The 21,718-nt window shown below is 42.8% G+C and overlaps 1 protein-coding gene across 1 annotated transcript in view; it reads right to left on the bottom strand.

The window, feature by feature from the left end:
- Positions 1-2,558: 2,558 nt before the first annotated feature.
- ptprfa (protein tyrosine phosphatase receptor type Fa) overlaps positions 2,559-21,718 on the bottom strand; it is a 360,408-nt gene continuing 341,248 nt past the window's right edge. The window contains exons 28-32 of the mRNA XM_056277009.1: positions 7,863-7,989; positions 7,543-7,668; positions 5,041-5,195; positions 4,817-4,952; positions 2,559-2,627 (exon numbers count right to left, since the gene is read on the bottom strand). Of these exons, the coding sequence (XP_056132984.1) occupies positions 2,559-2,627; positions 4,817-4,952; positions 5,041-5,195; positions 7,543-7,668; positions 7,863-7,989 (613 nt within the window). The remainder of the gene's footprint in view (positions 2,628-4,816; positions 4,953-5,040; positions 5,196-7,542; positions 7,669-7,862; positions 7,990-21,718) is intronic.

The following is a 21,718-nucleotide window of genomic DNA, read 5'->3' as shown; positions in this document are numbered from 1 at the left end:
AAATATGTGCATGTTGATGTGTGCCGAGGATTTGATGACAGGCTGCATGTTCACCTGTATGTACATTTAGATGTGTTTGCATTAGGTACTTGTGTAATATGCAACTCCACAATGTTTAAGGCAGGTTGTGAAGCCAAAGGTGGAGGGTACCCAGATAACAAAATTGCTGTGACCTGGACCCGTCCCACACCCGAAACATACCGCGTGGAATGATGGCACTTGGGCGGTCCACTTCTGTTTACCAGATCTGGGCCAGAACCAAGCCATAGCAATGGTGCATGTACCACATATTTGCCAAAGGTGGTCCATATTTGTTTTGTGATATTTGGGCCATATTCACCATTTACCACATGGGCCACTTCAGGGTCACATCCAGACCACATGTTGCCCAGAGCACCGCATCTTTGCCAAAAAAGGCCCACATTTAATTTGGCATATATGGGCCATATTTGTTATTATACATGTGGGCCACTTCAGCCTCACATCAGTTTTGTCAGGGCCAGAAGATAATCAGTGCCGCATCATTGCCTGAAGTAGCCCACATCCGGATGCTATCTGGGTAACAGGAACTCTGTGGTTTCACACACACTGACACAAAGCTAAAGTCACACAAGGAAATTCCAACACTTTTGTATCAAAACCCAGTTATTAATTTTTATTAACACCAAGGTTTCAGAGACATCTCTCTTTCCTTCCAGTAACAAATAGAAAATAGATCATGTATACAACCAACTGAACCCCGACAGCATGACCCAGACACAGAGTGAATTGAATTCTCAGTATGGACCACCTCATTCATTCAAATATACCTTATTTTGTGGTCTTATCTACTGAGGTCCCGGTCAACAACAGACATTCACTGCCACACACCGATGCTGCGTCTTCCAGTCCTTCTGCACTGCAGTAAGTAAGTAGTACAGCTGTGTCACCATGCATGGGACCCGTTAATAAAGACAGTTTATCTGGTTTGTTGTCACATGGTCTAAGTTACACCAGTCGGCATGTGTAAGGTCAGTTGGACAGTCAGAAATGCGAGGGTATCACTTGATAAAAGGGCAGTTGGCCTGTGCATGTGATCAGTAATGGAAAACAACATTGTCCTAGACTCTCTGTATGCCTGAGACCAGAGGCCGGCACCGTTTGGGGTATTTTGATTCATTGTATTTTACCTGAGCCTATGTCTACAAGATAGAAGAAAACCCAGTTCTGCTCCTGCAGGACACACAACCATCCCAGTACCTGTAACATGTCACGCCGCTGTGAGTCTGAAGGTCTCTGAACGGCTGACGTCGAGAAAATCAGTCAACAGTTGCACACAAAACAAGGTGGAAACTGCACATGGTATCATTCCAACAAGTCCTCCAACCCATACGACCACACAGGTCGTATACCCTCTAATACGACCCACAGGAGCGTTTACTAAACTAGCGCCCCTACCGGCGGCAGAAGATATGCCACAGATACCATTCGCCTTGTGCAGTGTGGGTTAACTTCTTGTTGACATCCCTTTTACAACGCCTGATAGGCAGGCTGATAAAGGTAAGTAGTCAGTAAATAGTGACAAACACAATGTGAGAACAATAGAATATGTAGTCAGTGCGTTTTTGTGTCGTTTCGCTGTCTAGTATAGTAACTACGATTGCTATTAGCAGCACGACCGCTAGAGGTCGCTTAACTTTAAAACATAACTATAGGTCGTGATAAACTGCTTGTACAAACGACCTATGGGGTCGTTTTTTGGTGGAGGACAGTGTCTGTTATTCTAAAAGTCAGTAGTCTTTTCATGATCACAGCAGTAGGTTTATTTCGTAGTTTGGAAACCGGTCGTTTGTTGATCTGCGTGGTTGGCTATCAGACAATTCTGTTGGATATCAAGACAGGAAGTAAAAAGATTAAAAAAAAAACCACAACTTTCTACCCCACATCCAACTAAATACAACCAAATGAACAACGAGGACATTAAAATATAGGATCTATGGTAGAAAATAAAAGCATTTGGAGCTCCGAGTATGCAGCGTGTATAATAACTCGGAGCACGGTGAGAGTACATGTTTTGTGCTAGCGGACATTTAAGAAAGGATAAGTAAAATTCTAAATAAGACTCGTTAAAATGTATCATAAACAGTGGCAAGGTTACAAAACAAAGTCTAAATATGCATAACAACATTGGCATAATGGCATAAATGATAATTTCACAAAAAATACTTTTTGCTGTGTGTGTGGCACGGAAAGGACGGAGTGATGGGGTTATAAACGAGGGAGTGATGGGGTTATAAACGAGGGAGTGATGGGGTTATAAAGTGGAGACATCGAGGTGAAGGATGCTGGAAGTTTCGGGGTTGTTTTGGGGATAAAAGTCGCGCAGGGTCTCGAGCAGGTTGACTGTATCAGTCCAGGAGAGGCTGGTCCGGTCAGCATGGCGCTCTCTTCACCTCTTGCTGCTTCTCTGCACCGCATCCTCACACAGCCGCCAGCCGTGGGACTGACGCGTCTGCACGGACATGACGACGGGACTCAAAAGGACCTCAGCTCTTCTGCCGCTGCGTCTCCTGCACTGGTTATGTTGCATAGTGGTCAAAGCTGCCCAGGTACTCCAGTGCCGCCCTGTAGCACAGCTGGTACTGGTCCTGGTTTAGAAGAAGTAATAACAACATGACTGGTCAGCTTCAGTTCGTCATAGCGCCATACTAAGCTGCAAGTATTGTTCCATGACCAAGCTGGCAGTGGTTTAATACATGTGTAGCGAATTCGGGGGGCAGCCGGGAACCGCTGCAGCCGGGATGCGAACCCGGGTCGCCCGCGGGCGACTGTGTTAACTAGTCGACTAAAGGGTCCGACCCGTTAGCCAACTGGCTAGCGAGTCTACTCATTCATGGCCGTTACACTACCCCCCCCTCCATTGAGAAGCGTGTCCCCACGCTTCAGCATACAAGCTCCCTCACGCCTCTGGGCGCACGTGCTTCCGATTCCCTCACGGTCTCACCATCCCACTTCTGACACCAATGTAGTGAATTCAGGGGGCAGCCGGGAACTGCCGCAGCCAGGACACGAACCCGGGTCTCCCGCACCAAGGGCAACTACATAGTCGACTGGTTAGCACAGTCACCCGTGGGGGTCGGACCCTTTAGTTGAGTGGTTAACGTAGTCACCCGTGGTGCAGGAAACCCAGGTTTGCGTCTCGGCTGCGGCGGTTCCCGGCAGCCCCCTGAATTCGCTACACATGTAAAGATGAGGTCAATTACAAGTTTCTCTCCAACCCCATTACCACATACGCTGTACTTTAACCTTTAATGGGTGTTGTCAGTCACTGAGCACACGGTTCATTTTACATCCAATTCCCTCTTGCAAAAAACTGGAGGCTAATCAGGTACCGAACACTTTATTCACCCCCAAGGGGAAAGTGGGTAATGTGTTTGAGGAATGGTCCTATGGACTGCCACATCAGTTTTGGAACATAAGTTACAGAATTTCTAGAATGTCGGAAGATGTTGTGAAGAAAAAGGGTGGCCTGACTTCTTAAAGGGGAATATATATTTGTATTCATATGCCCTGGAATTTCCACTACATTGTCCCCCTCCCAGGTGGAGAGTCATATGTACCACCTATTTATTGATTGATTTATTTTGAGATACTTTATTTACCCCCATGGGGAAATTACGCTGTGCATTTAACCATCCCAGCTGTGTAGCTAGCAGCAGGGGGCAGCCACCTTGCAGCACCCAGGGACCACCTCCAGTTTGTCTTGCCATGCCTTGCTCAGGGGCACAGACAGGAGTATTAACCCTAACATGCATGTCTTTCTGATGGTGGGGGAAACCGGAGCACCCAGAGAAAACCCACCAGACACAGGGAGAACATGCAAACTCCACACAGAGGACAACCTGGGATGACCCCCCAAGGTTGGACAACCCTGGGGTTCGAACCCAGGACCTTCTTGCTCTGAGGTGACAGTGCTAACCACTGGGACACTGTGCTGCCCAATACTACCTATCTTTTGATTTTTGCACCTGTCTATTTTACAACCTATCTTAAGTCTTGCTTATTCTTTAAACAACATCAGTGCTGCAGAGTACTCTCCGCATGGTCACAGAGTACTCTCCGCATGGTCACAGAGATCACAGAGTACTCTCCGCATGATCACAGAGTACTCTCCGCATGGTCAAACAGTTTCTGCAGTAAAACCCTTCTGTGAGCACAAGTCTGATAAGGCCTCCCAAACTGGCTGCTAACCGCTACTACTACTACTTCTACTACTACTACTACTACTTCTACTATTACTACTACTACTACTTCTACTACTACTACTACTACTACTACTTCTTCTACCACTACTTCTATGACTACTACTACTTCTACAACTACTATTACTACTACTACTTCTACAACTACTACTACTACTACTACTACTACTACTACTTCTTCTTCTACTTCTACTACTTCTACTACTTTTGGCTGCTCCCATTAGGGGGCGCCACAGCGGATCATCCTTTTCCATCTCTTCCTGTCCTCTGCATCATCCTCTGTCACACCAGCCACCTGCATGTCCTCCCTCACCACATCCATAAACCTCCTCTTTGGCCTTCCTCTTCTCTTCCCTGGCAGCTCCATATTCAGCATCCTTCTCCCAACATACCCAGCACCTCTCCTCCGCACATGTCCAAACCATCTCAGTCCTGCTGTCAGCTGTAAGTATGCACTGCATCCTTCATGCCGGAGGAGATGTGAGTACCTCTGAGCCTGAGGCAGTGACAACTACTCACATCTTATCATGCACCACTGGCTTTGGTTGTGAGTGTGAAATGCTGGTCTGCCATACCTCTGTCTGCACCATGGCGGACCTCTGCGTTCTGAGTGTCTTTACGGTCTGGAAGAGGTCCACCACACCCTCATACCTCATCCTCTCCAGCACGATGCTCAAGGTGATGAACACACCGGTCCGCCCAACACCGGCACTTATGGACAGACAACAATAGACGCTCGTTATAAAAAAAATACTAGGGAAAGCACGCACGCACACACACACACACACACCACATGTACCTGCAGTGCACAGTGATTGGTCCATCCTGCCCAAACTGCTCCTTGGTTTTATGGACCTGGCCAATAAAGTCGATAAAGCCCTCCCCAGTTTTTGGCACGCCTTGCTCCGGCCAGTCAGTAAACTGAAACTGCCTGATGGTCCTTGACTGGCCATCCTGTGGGGCAAGAGGGTAATTGAGAGGAAAGAAATGACTAACAATCAATTTCTGTGCCTGAATTTTGCTTGCTGCATCTGAAATCCCTTTTCCACGACATGGTACCGGCTCAGCTCCACGCGACTTTTTTGTTTTCCATTACTGGAAAGTACCGGCATTTTGGTAACTGTTCCCACTTTTCTGGTACCACCTTTGTCGGGGTTCCAAAAAAACTGGAGCGGGTACCAAAATCAATGCAGACCAGCTACACTGAGGGGTCCTGTTACGGTGATGGAAAACAGCACTCTGCGAGTCGAGTCGAGCTGAGCCGGTACCATGTAGTGGAAAGGGGGCATTAGTTCTGTCTGCAGGAAAGCATGGAAACTATGCTCCAGTATGTACTGTTGGTTGGAGACAAGCTTATTCAAGACCTAATGAAACCAACCCGACCTGAGCAGGGTCACACTAACGTAGCATTTCCTGTGAACACTTTGTTTTATCATGACTCATGCTGTGGACAGTCTCCTTTAACTTCTTTTTTAATTTGGATTTTTCCCCCCCTTTTTTCTCCCCAATTGTATCCGGCTATTACCCCACTCTTCCGGGCCGTCCTGGTCGCTGCCCCACCCCCTCTGCTGATCTGGGGAGGGCTGCAGACTACCACGTGCCTCCTCCGATACATGTGGAGTAACTAGCCACTTCTTTTCACCTGACAGTGAGGAGTTTCGCCAGGGGGACATAGCGCGTGGGAGGATCACGCTATTCCACCCAGTTCCCCCTCCCCCCTGAAAAAGCGCCTCGACCAACCAAAGGAGGCGCTAGTGCAGTGACCAGGACACATACCCACATCCGGCTTCTCACCCGCACACACGGTCCATTGTGTCTGTAGGGACGCCCAACCAAGCCGGAGGTAACACGGGGATTCAAAGCGGCAAGCCCCGTGTTGGTAGGCGCCAGAATAAACCGCTAAGCTACCCGGACACCCCGTAGCATTTGTGCAGTATGTTTTGATGGGGGTTATAACACATGTAGAGTAGTGGTGATGTTTTTATGGGGGTTATAACACATGTAGAACAGTGGTGCAGTATGTTTTGATGGGTGTTATAACACGTGTAGAAAAGTAGTGCAGTACGTTTTGATGGAGATTATAACACATGTAGGACAGTGGTGCAGTATGTTTTGATGGGTGTTATAACACGTGTAGAAAAGTAGTGCAGTACGTTTTGATGGAGATTATAACACATGTAGGACAGTGGTGCAGTATATTTTGATGGGTGTTATAACACGTGTAGAAAAGTGGTGCAGTACGTTTTGATGGAGGTTATAACACGTGTAGAACAGTGGTGCAGTATGTTTTGATGGAGGTTATAACACACGTAGAACAGTGGTGCAGTATGTTTTGATGGAGGTTATAACACATGTAGAACAGTGGTGCTGTTAGGGTTTGTGGAAGACCCCAAGCGCACGACACCAGACAGAGATGGGGTTAGCCGAAAACTGGCGTACTTTATTCCTTACACGTACCAATAGTCAAACATCAGAAGGCAATGAGCGACAAGGAAAAACGGAAAGTCCAAGGGGAAAAAACTCACGGGTAATCCAAACGGGAACACGGCAGGATACTTCCACGGGGAAACTTTGCAAGGGAAAAACATGAACCAAGGGCTAGGGTGAGTTCGGAGAGAAAAGGACCGTGAGGGAGAAGTAGCCGCTACTGCGAGGAGGTTACAACACGAACTGACAACGGGCGCGTGGGAGGCCACCAAACTTAAGCCCAGCCCTGATGACTAAGCCCAGCCCTGACGAGCCGATTGGCTGCCGGCGCGGGGTGGGCGGGCCACGGCGCGGGGTGGGCCGGCCGTAACAGGTGCAGTATGTTTTGATGGAGGTTATAACACATGTAGAACAGTGGTGCAGTATGTTTTGATGGGGTTATAACACATGTAGGACAGTGGTGCAGTATGTTTGATGGGGGTTATAACACATCAGATGGCCTGTGTTAGCGTTGACTGAAGGAAACCGTTTGGAGGAGATTGTGGACTGTTTACTGGTGAGCCGATGGCACAGCCAACACCGGCTGTAGTCCAACTGTACCAGCGGCAACAGGTCTGCTTCTCACTGGGTCCTACACCAACTCCTACTGGAACGTCTTTCTACTGTAATACTGACTGCAGAACTGTCACTGCGTCATCAAGTTTAACATGGAGAATGGTTTAACGTGAGAAACGTCACAGATTGAAGCTTTAAAATCACACAGTGGGGAAAGTGGAATGCAATGTATGTCCTTTCTTATTTAAGCAAACTTCAAATAAAGCCACCTGATGACAGATAATCCTGGTCCTGTCTAACCACACCAGATATAACATACCCTGGCATCTGTGACCTTGAACTCTCTCAGGATATACTGAGGCATGTTATACTCCGCCATCGGGTCCACGACAAAGTACTGGTACCGTGCCGAGCGCTCAGCAGGCCAGTATTGGTGACACTTTTCCTGCAGGGATGGAGAGAACCACAGAGGTCAGCTTCTGCAGCGCACCAAGAAACTGTCTCAGAAACAACGACCGTCACATGATAATGACCGTAATTGACAGGTTAGAAAACGGAGAGATACCAAATTTTACTTAAGGATGTCCTTTTCTGTGTGTTATACAAGACATGAGGGAATGAGTTAGCTGAGTCACCAACCCGTCCCATCTCGCGTAGTTTGGTGAGCATGACTACGATGGTGGAGTTATGCTCCCAGAGCATCCTCCAGAAGTCCTCCGTGGTCTCAGCTAGCGGACCCTGGGTGGACAGGTATGCTTTTTGCTGCCTGCAGATGGGAATGGAAACACGGATAATTACTGCTACTGCAAATACTTTTCACAAAGCAGGAATCTACTTTGATTTTCCCTCCAAATGTGCCCTGTGTGGGTTTTCTATTCTCAGTTGTGTCTTCATGGGTTACTATACATCAGCAAAAGTGTCATGAAGGACCGGCTTTATTCCAGCAATTGTGTCGATTTCCCTGCGTTGCTGGACCTCTACTGCTGTATGAATTAATAGACTCTTGCAATTCCGTTTTATAACCCCCCCCCATCCGGGACAATGACGCATTCATAACTTAATGTTATGTGTCTGTACTTAATAAGGCGATGAATGAACGTAGAAGCTTTTTACCAGCGCTCTTAGATAGACAGACGCCATCTGAGCCTCTCAGCCGGACGGTGGGTTAGCTCACTGTATCAGTTACACCAATATCCCACCAGGGGTCAATGTTTAACCATGTTACATGTAAACTGCAGAACAAGCGTCATTGTCGATGCAACACATTGAATGAACATGTATTTATGGATGCTGTGATTCATCTTTTATTTTTCTATGAGGGGACTCAAGTCCATTCCTGTCTTATTCCACACGATCCTCTTTCTGTCTCTGATAAAGTTTCTGTCTCTGATAGTGTTTCTGTCTCTGTCTCTGTTAAAGTTTCTGTCTCTGTCTCTGATAAAGTTTCTGTCTCTGTCTCTGTTAAGGTTTCTGCCTCTGTCTCTGATAAGGTTTCTGACTCTGTCTCTGTTAAAGTTTCTCCTCTGTCTCTGTTAAGGTTTCTGTCTCTGTCTCTGTTAAAGTTTCTGTCTCTGTCTCTGATAAAGTGTCTGCCTCTGTCTCTGTTAAAGTTTCTGTCTCTGTCTCTGTTAAGGTTTCTGTCTCTGTCTCTGTTAAAGTTTCTGTCTGTTTCTGTTAAAGTTTCTGTCTCTGTCTCTCTTAAAGTTTCTGTCTCTGTTAAAGTTTCTGTCTCTGACTCTGTTAAAGTTTCTGTCCCTGTCTCTGTTAGTTTCTGTCTCTGTCTCTGATAAAGTTTCTGTCTCTGTCTCTGTTAAAGTTTCTGTCTGTCTCTGTTAAAGTTTCTGTCCCTGTCTCTGATAAAGTTTCTGTCTCTGTCTCTGTTAAAGTTTCTGCCTCTGTTAAAGTTTCTGTCCCTGTCTCTGTCTCGGCATCTGTCTCTGTTAAAGTTTATGTCTCTGTGTCTGTTAAGGTTTCTGCCTCTGTCTCTGTTAAAGTTTCTGTCTCTGTATCTGTTAAAGTTTCTGTCTGTCTCTGTTAAAGTTTCTGTCTCTGTCTCTGTCTCTGTTAAAGTTTCTGTCTCTGTCTCTGTTAAAGTTTCTGCCTCTGTCTCTGTTAAAGTTTCTGTCTCTGTCTCTGTTCAAGTTTCTGTCTCTGTCTCTGTTAAAGTTTCTGCCTGCCTCTGTCTCTGTTAAAGTTTCTGTCTCTATCTCTGTTAAGGTTTCTGCCTCTGTCTATGTTAAAGTTCCTGTCTCTGTCTCTGATAAAGTGTCTGCCTCTGTCTCTGTTAAAGATTCTGTCTCCGTCTCTGTTAAGGTTTCTGCCTCTGTCTCTGTTAAAGTTTCTGTCTCTGCCTCTGTTAAAGTTTCTGTCTCTGTCTCTGATAAAGTGTCTGCCTCTGTCTCTGTTAAAGGTTCTGTCTCTGTCTCTGTTAAGGTTTCTGTCTCTGTTAAAGTTTCTGTCTGTCTCTGTTAAAGTTTCTGTCTCTGACTCTGTTAAAGTTTCTGTCCCTGTCTCTGTTAGTTTCTGTCTCTGTCTCTGTTAAAGTTTCTGTCTCTGACTCTGTTAAAGTTTCTGTCTCTATCTCTGTTAAGGTTTCTGCCTCTGTCTATGTTAAAGTTCCTGTCTCTGTCTCTGATAAAGTGTCTATCTCTGTCTCTGTTAAAGATTCTGTCTCCGTCTCTGCTAAGGTTTCTGCCTCTGTCTCTGTTAAAGTTTCTGTCTCTGCCTCTGTTAAAGTTTCTGTCTCTGTCTCTGATAAAGTGTCTGCCTCTGTCTCTGTTAAAGTTTCTGTCTCTGTCTCTGTTAAGGTTTCTGTCTGTTTCTGTTAAAGTTTCTGTCTCTGTCTCTCTTAAAGTTTCTGTCTCTGTTAAAGTTTCTGTCTCTGACTCTGTTAAAGTTTCTGTCCCTGTCTCTGTTAGTTTCTGTCTCTGTCTCTGTTAAAGTTTCTGGCTCTGACTCTGTTAAAGTTTCTGTCTCTATCTCTGTTAAAGTTTCTGTCCCTGTCTCTGATAAAGTTTCTGTCTCTGTCTCTGTTAAAGTTTCTGCCTCTGTTAAAGTTTCTGTCCCTGTCTCTGTCTCTGCATCTGTCTCTGTTAAAGTTTCTGTCTCTGTGTCTGTTAAAGTTTCTGTCTCTGTATCTGTTAAAGTTTCTGTCTGTCTCTGTTAAAGTTTCTGTCTCTGTCTCTGTCTCTGTTAAAGTTTCTGTCTCTGTCTCTGTTAAAGTTTCTGCCTCTGTCTCTGTTCAAGTTTCTGTCTCTGTCTCTGTTAAAGTTTCTGCCTGCCTCTGTCTCTGTTAAAGTTTCTGTCTCTATCTCTGTTAAGGTTTCTGCCTCTGTCTATGTTAAAGTTCCTGTCTCTGTCTCTGATAAAGTGTCTGCCTCTGTCTCTGTTAAAGATTCTGTCTCTGTCTCTGTTAAGGTTTCTGCCTCTGTCTCTGTTAAAGTTTCTGTCTCTGCCTCTGTTAAAGTTTCTGTCCCTGTCTCTGATAAAGTTTCTGTCTCTGTCTCTGTTAAAGTTTCTGTCTCTGTCTCTGTTAAAGTTTCGTTCTCTGTCTCTGTTAAAGTTTCTGCCTCTGTCTCTGTTAAAGTTTCTGCCTCTGTCTCTGTTAAAGTTTCTGTCTCTGATAAAGTTTCTGTCTCTGTCTCTTTTAAAGTTTCTGTCTCTGTTAAAGTTTCTGTCTCTATTAAAGTTTCTGTCTCTGTCGCTGTTAAAGTTTGTGTCTGTCTCTGTTAAAGTGTCTGCCTCTGTCTCTGTTAAAGTTTCTGTCTCTGTCTCTGTTAAGGTTTCTGCCTCTGTCTCTGTTAAAGTTTCTGTCTCTGTCTTTGTTAAAGTTTCTGTCTGTCTCTGTTAAAGTTTCTGTCGCTGTCTCAGTAAAAGTTTCTGTCTGTCTCTGTTAAAGTTTCTGTCTCTGTTAAAGTTTCTGTCTCTGTCTCTGTTAAAGTTTCTGTCTCTGTTAAAGTTTCTGTCCCTGTCTCTGTCTCTGCATCTGTCTCTGTTAAAGTTTCTGTCTGTCTCTGTTAAAGTTCCTGTCTCTGACTCTGTTAAAGTTTCTGTCCCTGTCTCTGATAAAGTTTCTGCCTCTGTGAAAGTTTCTGTCTCTGTCTCTGTTAAGGTTTCTGTCTCTGTCTCTGTTAAGGTTTCTGCCTCTGTCTCTGTTAAAGTTTCTGTCTCTGTCTCTGTTAAAGTTTCTGTCTGTCTCTGTTAAAGTTTCTGTCTCTGACTCTGTTAAAGTTTATGTCCCTGTCTCTGATAAAGTTTCTGTCTCTGTCTCTGTTAAGGTTTCTGTCTCTGTCTCTGTTAAAGTTTCGTTCTCTGTCTCTGTTAAAGTTTCTGCCTCTGTCTCTGTTAAAGTTTCTGCCTGCCTCTGTCTCTGTTAAGTTTCTGTCTCTATCTCTGTTAAGGTTTCTGCCTCTGTCTCTGTTAAAGTTTCTGTCTCTGTCTCTGATAAAGTGTCTGCCTCTGTCTCTGTTAAAGTTTCTGTCTGTGTCTCTGTTAAGGTTTCTGCCTCTGTCTCTGTTAAAGTTTCTGTCCCTGTCTCTGTTAAAGTTTCTTTCTGTCTCTGTGAAAGTTTCTGTCTCTGTCTCTAATAAAGTTTCTGTCTCTGTCTCTGTTAAAGTTTCTGCCTGTCTCTGTCAAAGTTTCTGTCTCTGTCTCTGTAAAAGTTTCTGTCTCTGTAAAAGTTTCTGTCTCTGTTTAAGTTTCTGTCCCTGTCTCTGTTAAAGTTTCTGTCTCTGTCTCTGTTAAAGTTTCTGTCTCTGTCTCTGTCTTTGCATCTGTTAAAGTTTCTGTCTCTGTCTCTGTTAAAGTTTCTGCCTCTGTCTCTGTTAAAGTTTCTGTCTCTGTCTCTGTTAAAGTTTCTGCCTCTGTGTCTGTTCAAGTTTCTGTCTCTGTCTCTGTTAAAGTTTCTGCCTGCCTCTGTTAAAGTTTCTGTCTCTATCTCTGTTAAGGTTTCTGCCTCTGTCTCTGTTAAAGTTTCTGTCCCTGTCTCTGTCTCTGCATCTGTCTCTGTTAAAGTTTCTGCATCTGTCTCTGTTAAAGTTTCTGTCTGTCTCTGTGAAAGTTTCTGTCTCTGTCCCTAATAAAGTTTCTGTCTCTGTCTCTGTTAAAGTTTCTGCCTGCCTCTGTCTCTGTTAAGTTTCTGTCTCTATCTCTGTTAAGGTTTCTGTTTCTGTCTCTGTCAAAGTTTCTGTCTCTGTCTCTGTAAAAGTTTCTGTCTCTGTCTCTATTAAAGTTTCTGTCTCTGTCTCTGTTAGTGTTTCTGCCTCTGTCTCTGTTAAAGTTTCTGTCTCTGTCTCTGTCTCTGTTAAAGTTTCTGCCTCTGTGTCTGTTAAAGTTTCTGCCTGCCTCTGTCTCTGTTAAAGTTTCTGTCTCTATCTCTGTTAAGGTTTCTGCCTCTGTCTCTGTTAAAGTTTCTGTCCCTGTCTCTGTTAAAGTTTCTTTCTGTCTCTGTGAAAGTTTCTGTCTCTGTCTCTGATAAAGTTTCTGTCTCTGTCTCTGTTAAAGTTTCTGCCTCTGTCTCTGTTAAAGTTTCTGTCTCTGTCTCTGTTAAGGTTTCTGCCTCTGTCTCTGTTAAAGTTTCTGTCTCTGACTCTGTTAAAAGTTTCTGTCCCTGTCTCTGTTAAAGTTTCTGTCCCTGTCTCTGTCTCTGCATCTGTCTCTGTTAAAGTTTCTGTCTCTGTCTCTGTTAAAGTTTCTGTCCCTGTATCTGATAAAGTTTCTGTCTCTGTCTCTGATAAAGTTTCTGTCTCTGTCTCTGTTACAGTTTCTGCCTGCCTCTGTCTCTGTTAAAAGTTTCTGTCTCTGTCTCTGTTAAGGTTTCTGCCTCTGTCTCTGTTAAATTTCTGTCCCTGTCTCTGTTAAAGTTTCTGTCTGTCTCTGTGAAAGTTTCTGTCTCTGTCTCTGCATCTGTCTCTGTTAAAGTTTCTGTCTGTCTCTGTTAAAGTTCCTGTCTCTGACTCTGTTAAAGTTTCTGTCCCTGTCTCTGATAAAGTTTCTGCCTCTGTGAAAGTTTCTGTCTCTGTCTCTGTTAAGGTTTCTGTCTCTGTCTCTGTTAAGGTTTCTGCCTCTGTCTCTGTTAAAGTTTCTGTCTCTGTCTCTGTTAAAGTTTCTGTCTGTCTCTGTTAAAGTTTCTGTCTCTGACTCTGTTAAAGTTTATGTCCCTGTCTCTGTTAAAGTTTCTTTCTGTCTCTGTGAAAGTTTCTGTCTCTGTCTCTGATAAAGTTTCTGTCTCTGTCTCTGTTAAAGTTTCTGCCTCTGTCTCTGTTAAAGTTTCTGTCTCTGTCTCTGTTAAGGTTTCTGCCTCTGTCTCTGTTAAAGTTTCTGTCTCTGTCTCTGTTAAAGTTTCTGTCTCTGACTCTGTTAAAAGTTTCTGTCCCTGTTTAAGGTTCTGTCCCTGTCTCTGTTAAAGTTTCTGTCCCTGTCTCCGTTAAAGTTTCTGCCTGTCTCTGTCAAAGTTTCTGTCTCTGTCTCTGTTAAAGTTTCTGTCTCTGTCTCTGTTAAAGTTTCTGTCTCTGACTCTGTTAAAAGTTTCTGTCCCTGTCTCTGTTAAAGTTTCTGTCCCTGTCTCTGTCTCTGCATCTGTCTCTGTTAAAGTTTCTGTCTCTGTCTCTGTTAAAGTTTCTGTCCCTGTATCTGATAAAGTTTCTGTCTCTGTCTCTGATAAAGTTTCTGTCTCTGTCTCTGTTACAGTTTCTGCCTGCCTCTGTCTCTGTTAAAAGTTTCTGTCTCTGTCTCTGTTAAGGTTTCTGCCTCTGTCTCTGTTAAATTTCTGTCCCTGTCTCTGTTAAAGTTTCTGTCTGTCTCTGTGAAAGTTTCTGTCTCTGTCTCTGCATCTGTCTCTGTTAAAGTTTCTGTCTGTCTCTGTTAAAGTTCCTGTCTCTGACTCTGTTAAAGTTTCTGTCCCTGTCTCTGATAAAGTTTCTGCCTCTGTGAAAGTTTCTGTCTCTGTCTCTGTTAAGGTTTCTGTCTCTGTCTCTGTTAAGGTTTCTGCCTCTGTCTCTGTTAAAGTTTCTGTCTCTGTCTCTGTTAAAGTTTCTGTCTGTCTCTGTTAAAGTTTCTGTCTCTGACTCTGTTAAAGTTTATGTCCCTGTCTCTGATAAAGTTTCTGTCTCTGTCTCTGTTAAGGTTTCTGTCTCTGTCTCTGTTAAAGTTTCGTTCTCTGTCTCTGTTAAAGTTTCTGCCTCTGTCTCTGTTAAAGTTTCTGCCTCTGTCTCTGTTAAAGTTTCTGTCTCTGTCTCTGTTAAAGTTTCTGCCTCTGTCTCTGTTAAAGTTTCTGTCTCTGTCTCTGTTAAAGTTTCTGTCTGTCTCTGTTAAAGTTTCCGTCTGTCTCTGTGAAAGTTTCTGCCTCTGTCTCTGTTAAAGTTTCTGTCTGTCTCTGTGAAAGTTTCTGTCTCTGTCTCTGTTAAAGTTTCTTTCTGTTAAAGTTTCTGCCTCTGTCTCTGTTAACGTTTCCGCCTGTCTCTGTTAAAGTTTCTATCTCTGTCTCTGTAAAAATTTCTGTCTCTGTCAAAGTTTCTGTCTCTGACTCTGTTAAAGTTTCTGTCCCTGTCTCTGTTAGTTTCTGTCTCTGTCTCTGATAAAGTTTCTGTCTCTGTCTCTGTTAAAGTTTCTGTCCCTGTCTCTGATAAAGTTTCTGTCTCTGTCTCTGTTAAAGTTTCTGTCCCTGTCTCTGTCTCGGCATCTGTCTCTGTTAAAGTTTCTGTCTCTGTGTCTGTTAAGGTTTCTGCCTCTGTCTCTGTTAAAGTTTCTGTCTCTGTATCTGTTAAAGTTTCTGTCTGTCTCTGTTAAAGTTTCTGTCTCTGTCTCTGTTAAAGTTTCTGCCTCTGTCTCTGTTAAAGTTTCTGTCTCTGTCTCTGTTAAAGTTTCTGTCTCTGTCTCTGTTCAAGTTTCTGTCTCTGTCTCTGTTAAAGTTTCTGCCTGCCTCTGTCTCTGTTAAAGTTTCTGTCTCTATCTCTGTTAAGGTTTCTGCCTCTGTCTATGTTAAAGTTCCTGTCTCTGTCTCTGTTAAAGTTTCTGTCACTGTCTCAGTAAAAGTTTCTGTCTGTCTCTGTTAAAGTTTCTGTCTCTGTTAAAGTTTCTGTCTCTGTCTCTGTTAAAGTTTCTGTCTCTGTTAAAGTTTCTGTCCCTGTCTCTGTCTCTGCATCTGTCTCTGTTAAAGTTTCTGTCTGTCTCTGTTAAAGTTTCTGTCTCTGACTCTGTTAAAGTTTCTGTCCCTGTCTCTGATAAAGTTTCTGCCTCTGTGAAAGTTTCTGTCTCTGTCTCTGTTAAGGTTTCTGTCTCTGTCTCTGTTAAGGTTTCTGCCTCTGTCTCTGTTAAAGTTTCTGTCTCTGTCTCTGTTAAAGTTTCTGTCTGTCTCTGTTAAAGTTTCTGTCTCTGACTCTGTTAAAGTTTCTGTCCCTGTCTCTGATAAAGTTTCTGTCTCTGTCTCTGTTAAGGTTTCTGTCTCTGTCTCTGCTAAAGTTTCGTTCTCTGTCTCTGTTAAAGTTTCTGCCTCTGTCTCTGTTAAAGTTTCTGCCTCTGTCTCTGTTAAAGTTTATGTCTCTGTCTCTGTTAAAGTTTCTGCCTCTGTCTCTTTTAAAGTTTCTGTCTCTGTCTCTGTTAAAGTTTCTGTCTGTCTCTGTTAAAGTTTCCGTCTGTCTCTGTGAAAGTTTCTGCCTCTGTTTCTGTTAAAGTTTCTGTCTGTCTCTGTGAAAGTTTCTGTCTCTGTCTCTGTTAAAGTTTCTTTCTCTGTTAAAGTTTCTGCCTCTGTCTCTGTTAACGTTTCCGCCTGTCTCTGTTAAAGTTTCTATCTCTGTCTCTGTTAAAATTTCTGTCTCTGTCAAAGTTTCTGTCTGTCTCTGTTAGTTTCTGTCTCTGTCTCTGTTAATGTTTCTGCCTCTGTCTCTGTTAAAGTTTCTGTCTCTGTCTTTGCATCTGTTAAAGTTTCTGTCTCTGTCTCTGTTAAAGTTTCTGCCTCTGTCTCTGTTAAACTTTCTGTTTCTGTCTCTGTTAACGTTTCTGCCTCTGTCTCTGTTAAAGTTTCGGCCTGCCTCTGTGTCTGTTAAAGTTTCTGTCTCTATCTCTGTTAAGGTTTCTGCCTCTGTCTCTGATAAAGTTTCTGTCTCTGTCTCTGTTAAAGTGTCTGCCTCTGTCTCTGTTAAAGTTTCTGTCTCTGTCTCTCTCTTTGCATCTGTTAAAGTTTCTGTCTCTGTCTCTGTTAAAGTTTCTGCCTCTGTCTCGGTTAAAGTTTTTGTCTCTGTCTCTGTTAAAGTTTCTGCCTGCCTCTGTCTCTGTTAAAGTTTCTGTCTCCATCTCTGTTAAGGTTTCTGCCTCTGTCTGTTAAGGTTTCTGTCTCTGTCTCTGTTAAAGTTTCTGTCCCTGTCTCTGTCTCTGCATCTGTCTCTGTTAAAGTTTCTGTCTGTCTCTGTTAAAGTTTCTGTCTCTGACTCTGTTAAAGTTTCTGTCCCTGTCTCTGATAAAGTTTCTGTCTCTGTCTGTGTTAAAGTTTCTGCCTCTGTCTCTGTTAAAGTTTCTGTCCCTGTCTCTGATAAAGTTTCTGTCTCTGTCTCTGTTAAAGTTTCTGCCTCTGTTAAAGTTTCTGTCCCTGTCTCTGTCTCTGCATCTGTCTCTGTTAAAGTTTCTGTCTCTGTGTCTGTTAAGGTTTCTGTCTGTTTCTGTTAAAGTTTCTGTCTCTGTCTCTCTTAAAGTTTCTGTCTCTGTTAAAGTTTCTGTCTCTGACTCTGTTAAAGTTTCTGTCCCTGTCTCTGTTAGTTTCTGTCTCTGTCTCTGTTAAAGTTTCTGGCTCTGACTCTGTTAAAGTTTCTGTCTCTATCTCTGTTAAAGTTTCTGTCCCTGTCTCTGATAAAGTTTCTGTCTCTGTCTCTGTTAAAGTTTCTGCCTCTGTTAAAGTTTCTGTCCCTGTCTCTGTCTCTGCATCTGTCTCTGTTAAAGTTTCTGTCTCTGTGTCTGTTAAGGTTTCTGCCTCTGTTAAAGTTTCTGTCTCTGTATCTGTTAAAGTTTCTGTCTGTCTCTGTTAAAGTTTCTGTCTCTGTCTCTGTCTCTGTTAAAGTTTCTGTCTCTGTCTCTGTTAAAGTTTCTGCCTCTGTCTCTGTTCAAGTTTCTGTCTCTGTCTCTGTTAAAGTTTCTGCCTGCCTCTGTCTCTGTTAAAGTTTCTGTCTCTATCTCTGTTAAGGTTTCTGCCTCTGTCTATGTTAAAGTTCCTGTCTCTGTCTCTGATTAAGTGTCTGCCTCTGTCTCTGTTAAAGATTCTGTCTCTGTCTCTGTTAAGGTTTCTGCCTCTGTCTCTGTTAAAGTTTCTGTCTCTGCCTCTGTTAAAGTTTCTGTCTGTCTCTGTTAAAGTTTCTGTCTCTGACTCTGTTAAAGTTTCTGTCCCTGTCTCTGATAAAGTTTCTGTCTCTGTCTCTGTTAAAGTTTCTGTCTCTGTCTCTGTTAAAGTTTCGTTCTCTGTCTCTGTTAAAGTTTCTGCCTCTGTCTCTGTTAAAGTTTCTGCCTCTGTCTCTGTTAAAGTTTCTGTCTCTGATAAAGTTTCTGTCTCTGTCTCTTTTAAAGTTTCTGTCTCTGTTAAAGTTTCTGTCTCTGTCGCTGTTAAAGTTTCTGTCTGTCTCTGTTAAAGTGTCTGCCTCTGTCTCTGTTAAAGTTTCTGTCTCTGTTAAGGTTTCTGCCTCTGTCTCTGTTAAAGTTTCTGTCTCTGTCTTTGTTAAAGTTTCTGTCTGTCTCTGTTAAAGTTTTTGTCTCTGACTCTGTTAAAGTTTCTGTCCCAGTCTCTAATAAAGTTTCTGTCTCTGTCTCTGTTAAAGTTTCTGTCTCTGTTAAAGTTTCTGTCACTGTCTCAGTAAAAGTTTCTGTCTGTCTCTGTTAAAGTTTCTGTCTCTGTTAAAGTTTCTGTCTCTGTCTCTGTTAAAGTTTCTGTCTCTGTTAAAGTTTCTGTCCCTGTCTCTGTCTCTGCATCTGTCTCTGTTAAAGTTTCTGTCTGTCTCTGTTAAAGTTTCTGTCTCTGACTCTGTTAAAGTTTCTGTCCCTGTCTCTGATAAAGTTTCTGCCTCTGTGAAAGTTTCTGTCTCTGTCTCTGTTAAGGTTTCTGTCTCTGTCTCTGTTAAGGTTTCTGCCTCTGTCTCTGTTAAAGTTTCTGTCTCTGTCTCTGTTAAAGTTTCTGTCTGTCTCTGTTAAAGTTTCTGTCTCTGACTCTGTTAAAGTTTATGTCCCTGTCTCTGATAAAGTTTCTGTCTCTGTCTCTGTTAAGGTTTCTGTCTCTGTCTCTGCTAAAGTTTCGTTCTCTGTCTCTGTTAAAGTTTCTGCCTCTGTCTCTGTTAAAGTTTCTGCCTCTGTCTCTGTTAAAGTTTCTGTCTCTGTCTCTGTTAAAGTTTCTGCCTCTGTCTCTGTTAAAGTTTCTGTCTCTGTCTCTGTTAAAGTTTCTGTCTGTCTCTGTTAAAGTTTCCGTCTGTCTCTGTGAAAGTTTCTGCCTCTGTTTCTGTTAAAGTTTCTGTCTGTCTCTGTGAAAGTTTCTGTCTCTGTCTCTGTTAAAGTTTCTTTCTCTGTTAAAGTTTCTGCCTCTGTCTCTGTTAACGTTTCCGCCGGTCTCTGTTAAAGTTTCTATCTCTGTCTCTGTTAAAATTTCTGTCTCTGTCAAAGTTTCTGTCTGTCTCTGTTAGTTTCTGTCTCTGTCTCTGTTAATGTTTCTGCCTCTGTCTCTGTTAAAGTTTCTGTCCCTGTCTCTGATAAAGTTTCTGCCTCTGTGAAAGTTTCTGTCTCTGTTAAAGTTTCTGTCTCTGTCTCTGTTAAGGTTTCTGCCTCTGTCTCTGTTAAAGTTTCTGTCTCTGTCTCTGTTAAAGTTTCTGCCTGTCTCTGTCAAAGTTTCTGTCTCTGTAAAAGTTTCTGTCTCTGTTTAAGTTTCTGTCCCTGTCTCTGTTAAAGTTTCTGTCTCTGTCTCTGTTAAAGTTTCTGTCCCTGTCTCTGATAAAGTTTCTGTCTCTGTCTCTGTTAAAGTTTCTGTCTCTGTCTTTGCATCTGTTAAAGTTTCTGTCTCTGTCTCTGTTAAAGTTTCTGCCTCTGTCTCTGTTAAAGTTTCTGTCTCTGTCTATGTTAAGGTTTCTGTCTCTGTCTATGTTAAAGTTTCTGCCTCTGTCACTGTTAAAGTTTCTGCCTGCCTCTGTCTCTACATCTGTCTCTGTTAAAGTTTCTGTCCCTGTCTCTGATAAAGTTTCTGTCTCTGTCTCTATTAAAGTTTCTGCCTCTGTCTCTGTTAACGTTTCTGTCTCTGTCTCTGTTAAAGTTTCTTTCTCTGTCTCTGTTAAAGTTTCTGTCTCTGTTAAAGTTTCTGTCTGTCTCTGTTAAAGTTTCTGTCTCTGTCTCTGTTAAAGTTTCTGCCTCTGTCTCTGTTAAAGTTTCTGTCTCTGTCTCTGTTAAGGTTTCTGCCTCTGTCTATGTTAAGGTTTCTGTCTCTGTCTATGTTAAAGTTTCTGCCTCTGTCACTCTTAAAGTTTCTGCCTGCCTCTGTCTCTGTTAAAGTTTATGTCTCTATCTCTGTTAAGGTTTCTGCCTCTGTCTATGTTAAGGTTTCTGTCTCTGTCTCTGTTAAAGTTTCTGTCTCTGTCTGTTAACGTTTCTGCCTCTGTCTCTGTTAAAGTTTCTGTCCCTGTCTCTGTCTCTGCATCTGTCTCTGTTAAAGTTTCTGTCTGTCTCTGTTAAAGTTTCTGTCTCTGACTCTGTTAAAGTTTCTGCCCCTGTCTCTGTTAAAGTTTCTGTCCCCATCTCTGTCTCTGCATCTGTCTCTGTTAAAGTTTCTGTCTCTGTCTCTTTTAAAGTTTCTGTCTCTGTCTCTGTAAAAGTTTCTGTCTCTGTTTAAGTTTCTGTCCCTGTCTCTGTTAAAGTTTCTGTCTCTGTCTCTGTCTTTGCATCTGTTAAAGTTTCGGTCTCTGTCTCTGTTAACGTTTCTGCCTCTGTGTCTGTTAAAGTTTCTGCCTGCCTCTGTCTCTGTTAAAGTTTCTGTCTCTATCTCTGTTAAGGTTTCTGCCTCTGTCTCTGTTAAAGTTTCTGTCCCTGTCTCTGTTAAAGTTTCTGTCTGTCTCTGTGAAAGTTTCTGTCTCTGTCTCTGATAAAGTTTCTGTCTCTGTCTCTGTTAAAGTTTCAGCCTCTGTCTCTGTTAAAGTTTCTGTCTCTGTCTCTGTTAAGGTTTCTGCCTCTGTCTCTGTTAAAGTCTCTGTCCCTGTCTCTGTTAAAGTTTCTGTCTGTCTCTGTGAAAGTTTCTGTCTCTGTCTCTGATAAAGTTTCTGTCTCTGTCTCTGTTAAAGTTTCTGCCTGTCTCTGTCAAAGTTTCTGTCTCTGTCTCTGTTAAAGTTTCTGTCCCTGTCTCTGTTAAAGTTTCTGCCTGTCTCTGTCAAAGTTTCTGTCTCTGTCTCTGTTAAAGTTTCTGTGTCTGACTCTGTTAAAAGTTTCTGTCCCTGTTTAAGTTTCTGTCCCTGTCTCTGTCTCTGCATATGTCTCTGTTAAAGTTTCTGTCTCTGTCTCTGTTAAAGTTTCTGTCCCTGTCTCTGATAAAGTTTCTGTCTCTGTCTCTGATAAAGTTTCTGTCTCTGTCTCTGTTAAAGTTTCTGCCTTTGTCTCTGTTAAAGTTTCTGTCTCTGTCTCTGTTAAGGTTTCTGCCTCTGTCTCTGTTAAATTTCTGTCCCTGTCTCTGTTAAAGTTTCTGTCTGTCTCTGTAAAAGTTTCTGTCTCTGTCTCTGATAAAGTTTCTGTCCCTGTCTCTGTTAAAGTTTCTGCCTCTGTTAAAGTTTCTGTCCCTGTCTCTGTTAAAGTTTCTGCCTGTCTCTGTCAAAGTTTCTGTCTCTGTTAAAGTTTCTGTCTCTGACTCTGTTAAAAGTTTCTGTCCCTATTTAAGTTTCTGTCCCTGTCTCTGTTAAAGTTTCTGTCCCTGTCTCTGTCTCTACATCTGTCTCTGTTAAAGTTTCTGTCCCTGTCTCTGATAAAGTTTCTGTCTCTGTTAAAGTTTCTGCCTGCCTCTGTCTCTGTTAAAGTTTCTGTCTCTATCTCTGTTAAGGTTTCTGCCTCTGTCTCTGTTAAAGTTTCTGTCACTGTCTCTGTTAAAGTTTCTGCCTCTGTCTCTGTTAAAGTTTCTGTCTCTGTCTTTGCATCTGCTAAAGTTTCTCTCTCTGTCTCTGTTAAAGTTTCCGTCTCTGTCTCTGTTCAAGTTTCTGTCTCTGTTAAACTTTCTGTCTCTGTTAAAGTTTCTGTCTCTGTCTCTGTTAAAGTTTCTGTCTCTGTTAAAGTTTCTGTCGCTGTCTCAGTAAAAGTTTCTGTCTGTCTCTGTTAAAGTTTCTGTCTCTGTTAAAGTTTCTGTCTCTGTCTCTGTTAAAGTTTCTGTCTCTGTTAAAGTTTCTGTCCCTGTCTCTGTCTCTGCATCTGTCTCTGTTAAAGTTTCTGTCTGTCTCTGTTAAAGTTCCTGTCTCTGACTCTGTTAAAGTTTCTGTCCCTGTCTCTGATAAAGTTTCTGCCTCTGTGAAAGT

Source organism: Lampris incognitus, chromosome 3 (assembly GCF_029633865.1).
Source record: "Lampris incognitus isolate fLamInc1 chromosome 3, fLamInc1.hap2, whole genome shotgun sequence".
Taxonomy (NCBI): Eukaryota; Metazoa; Chordata; class Actinopteri; order Lampriformes; family Lampridae; genus Lampris; species Lampris incognitus.
Note: the sequence above shows the minus strand (reverse complement) of the source record. Positions and strands in the feature narration are given on the sequence as shown.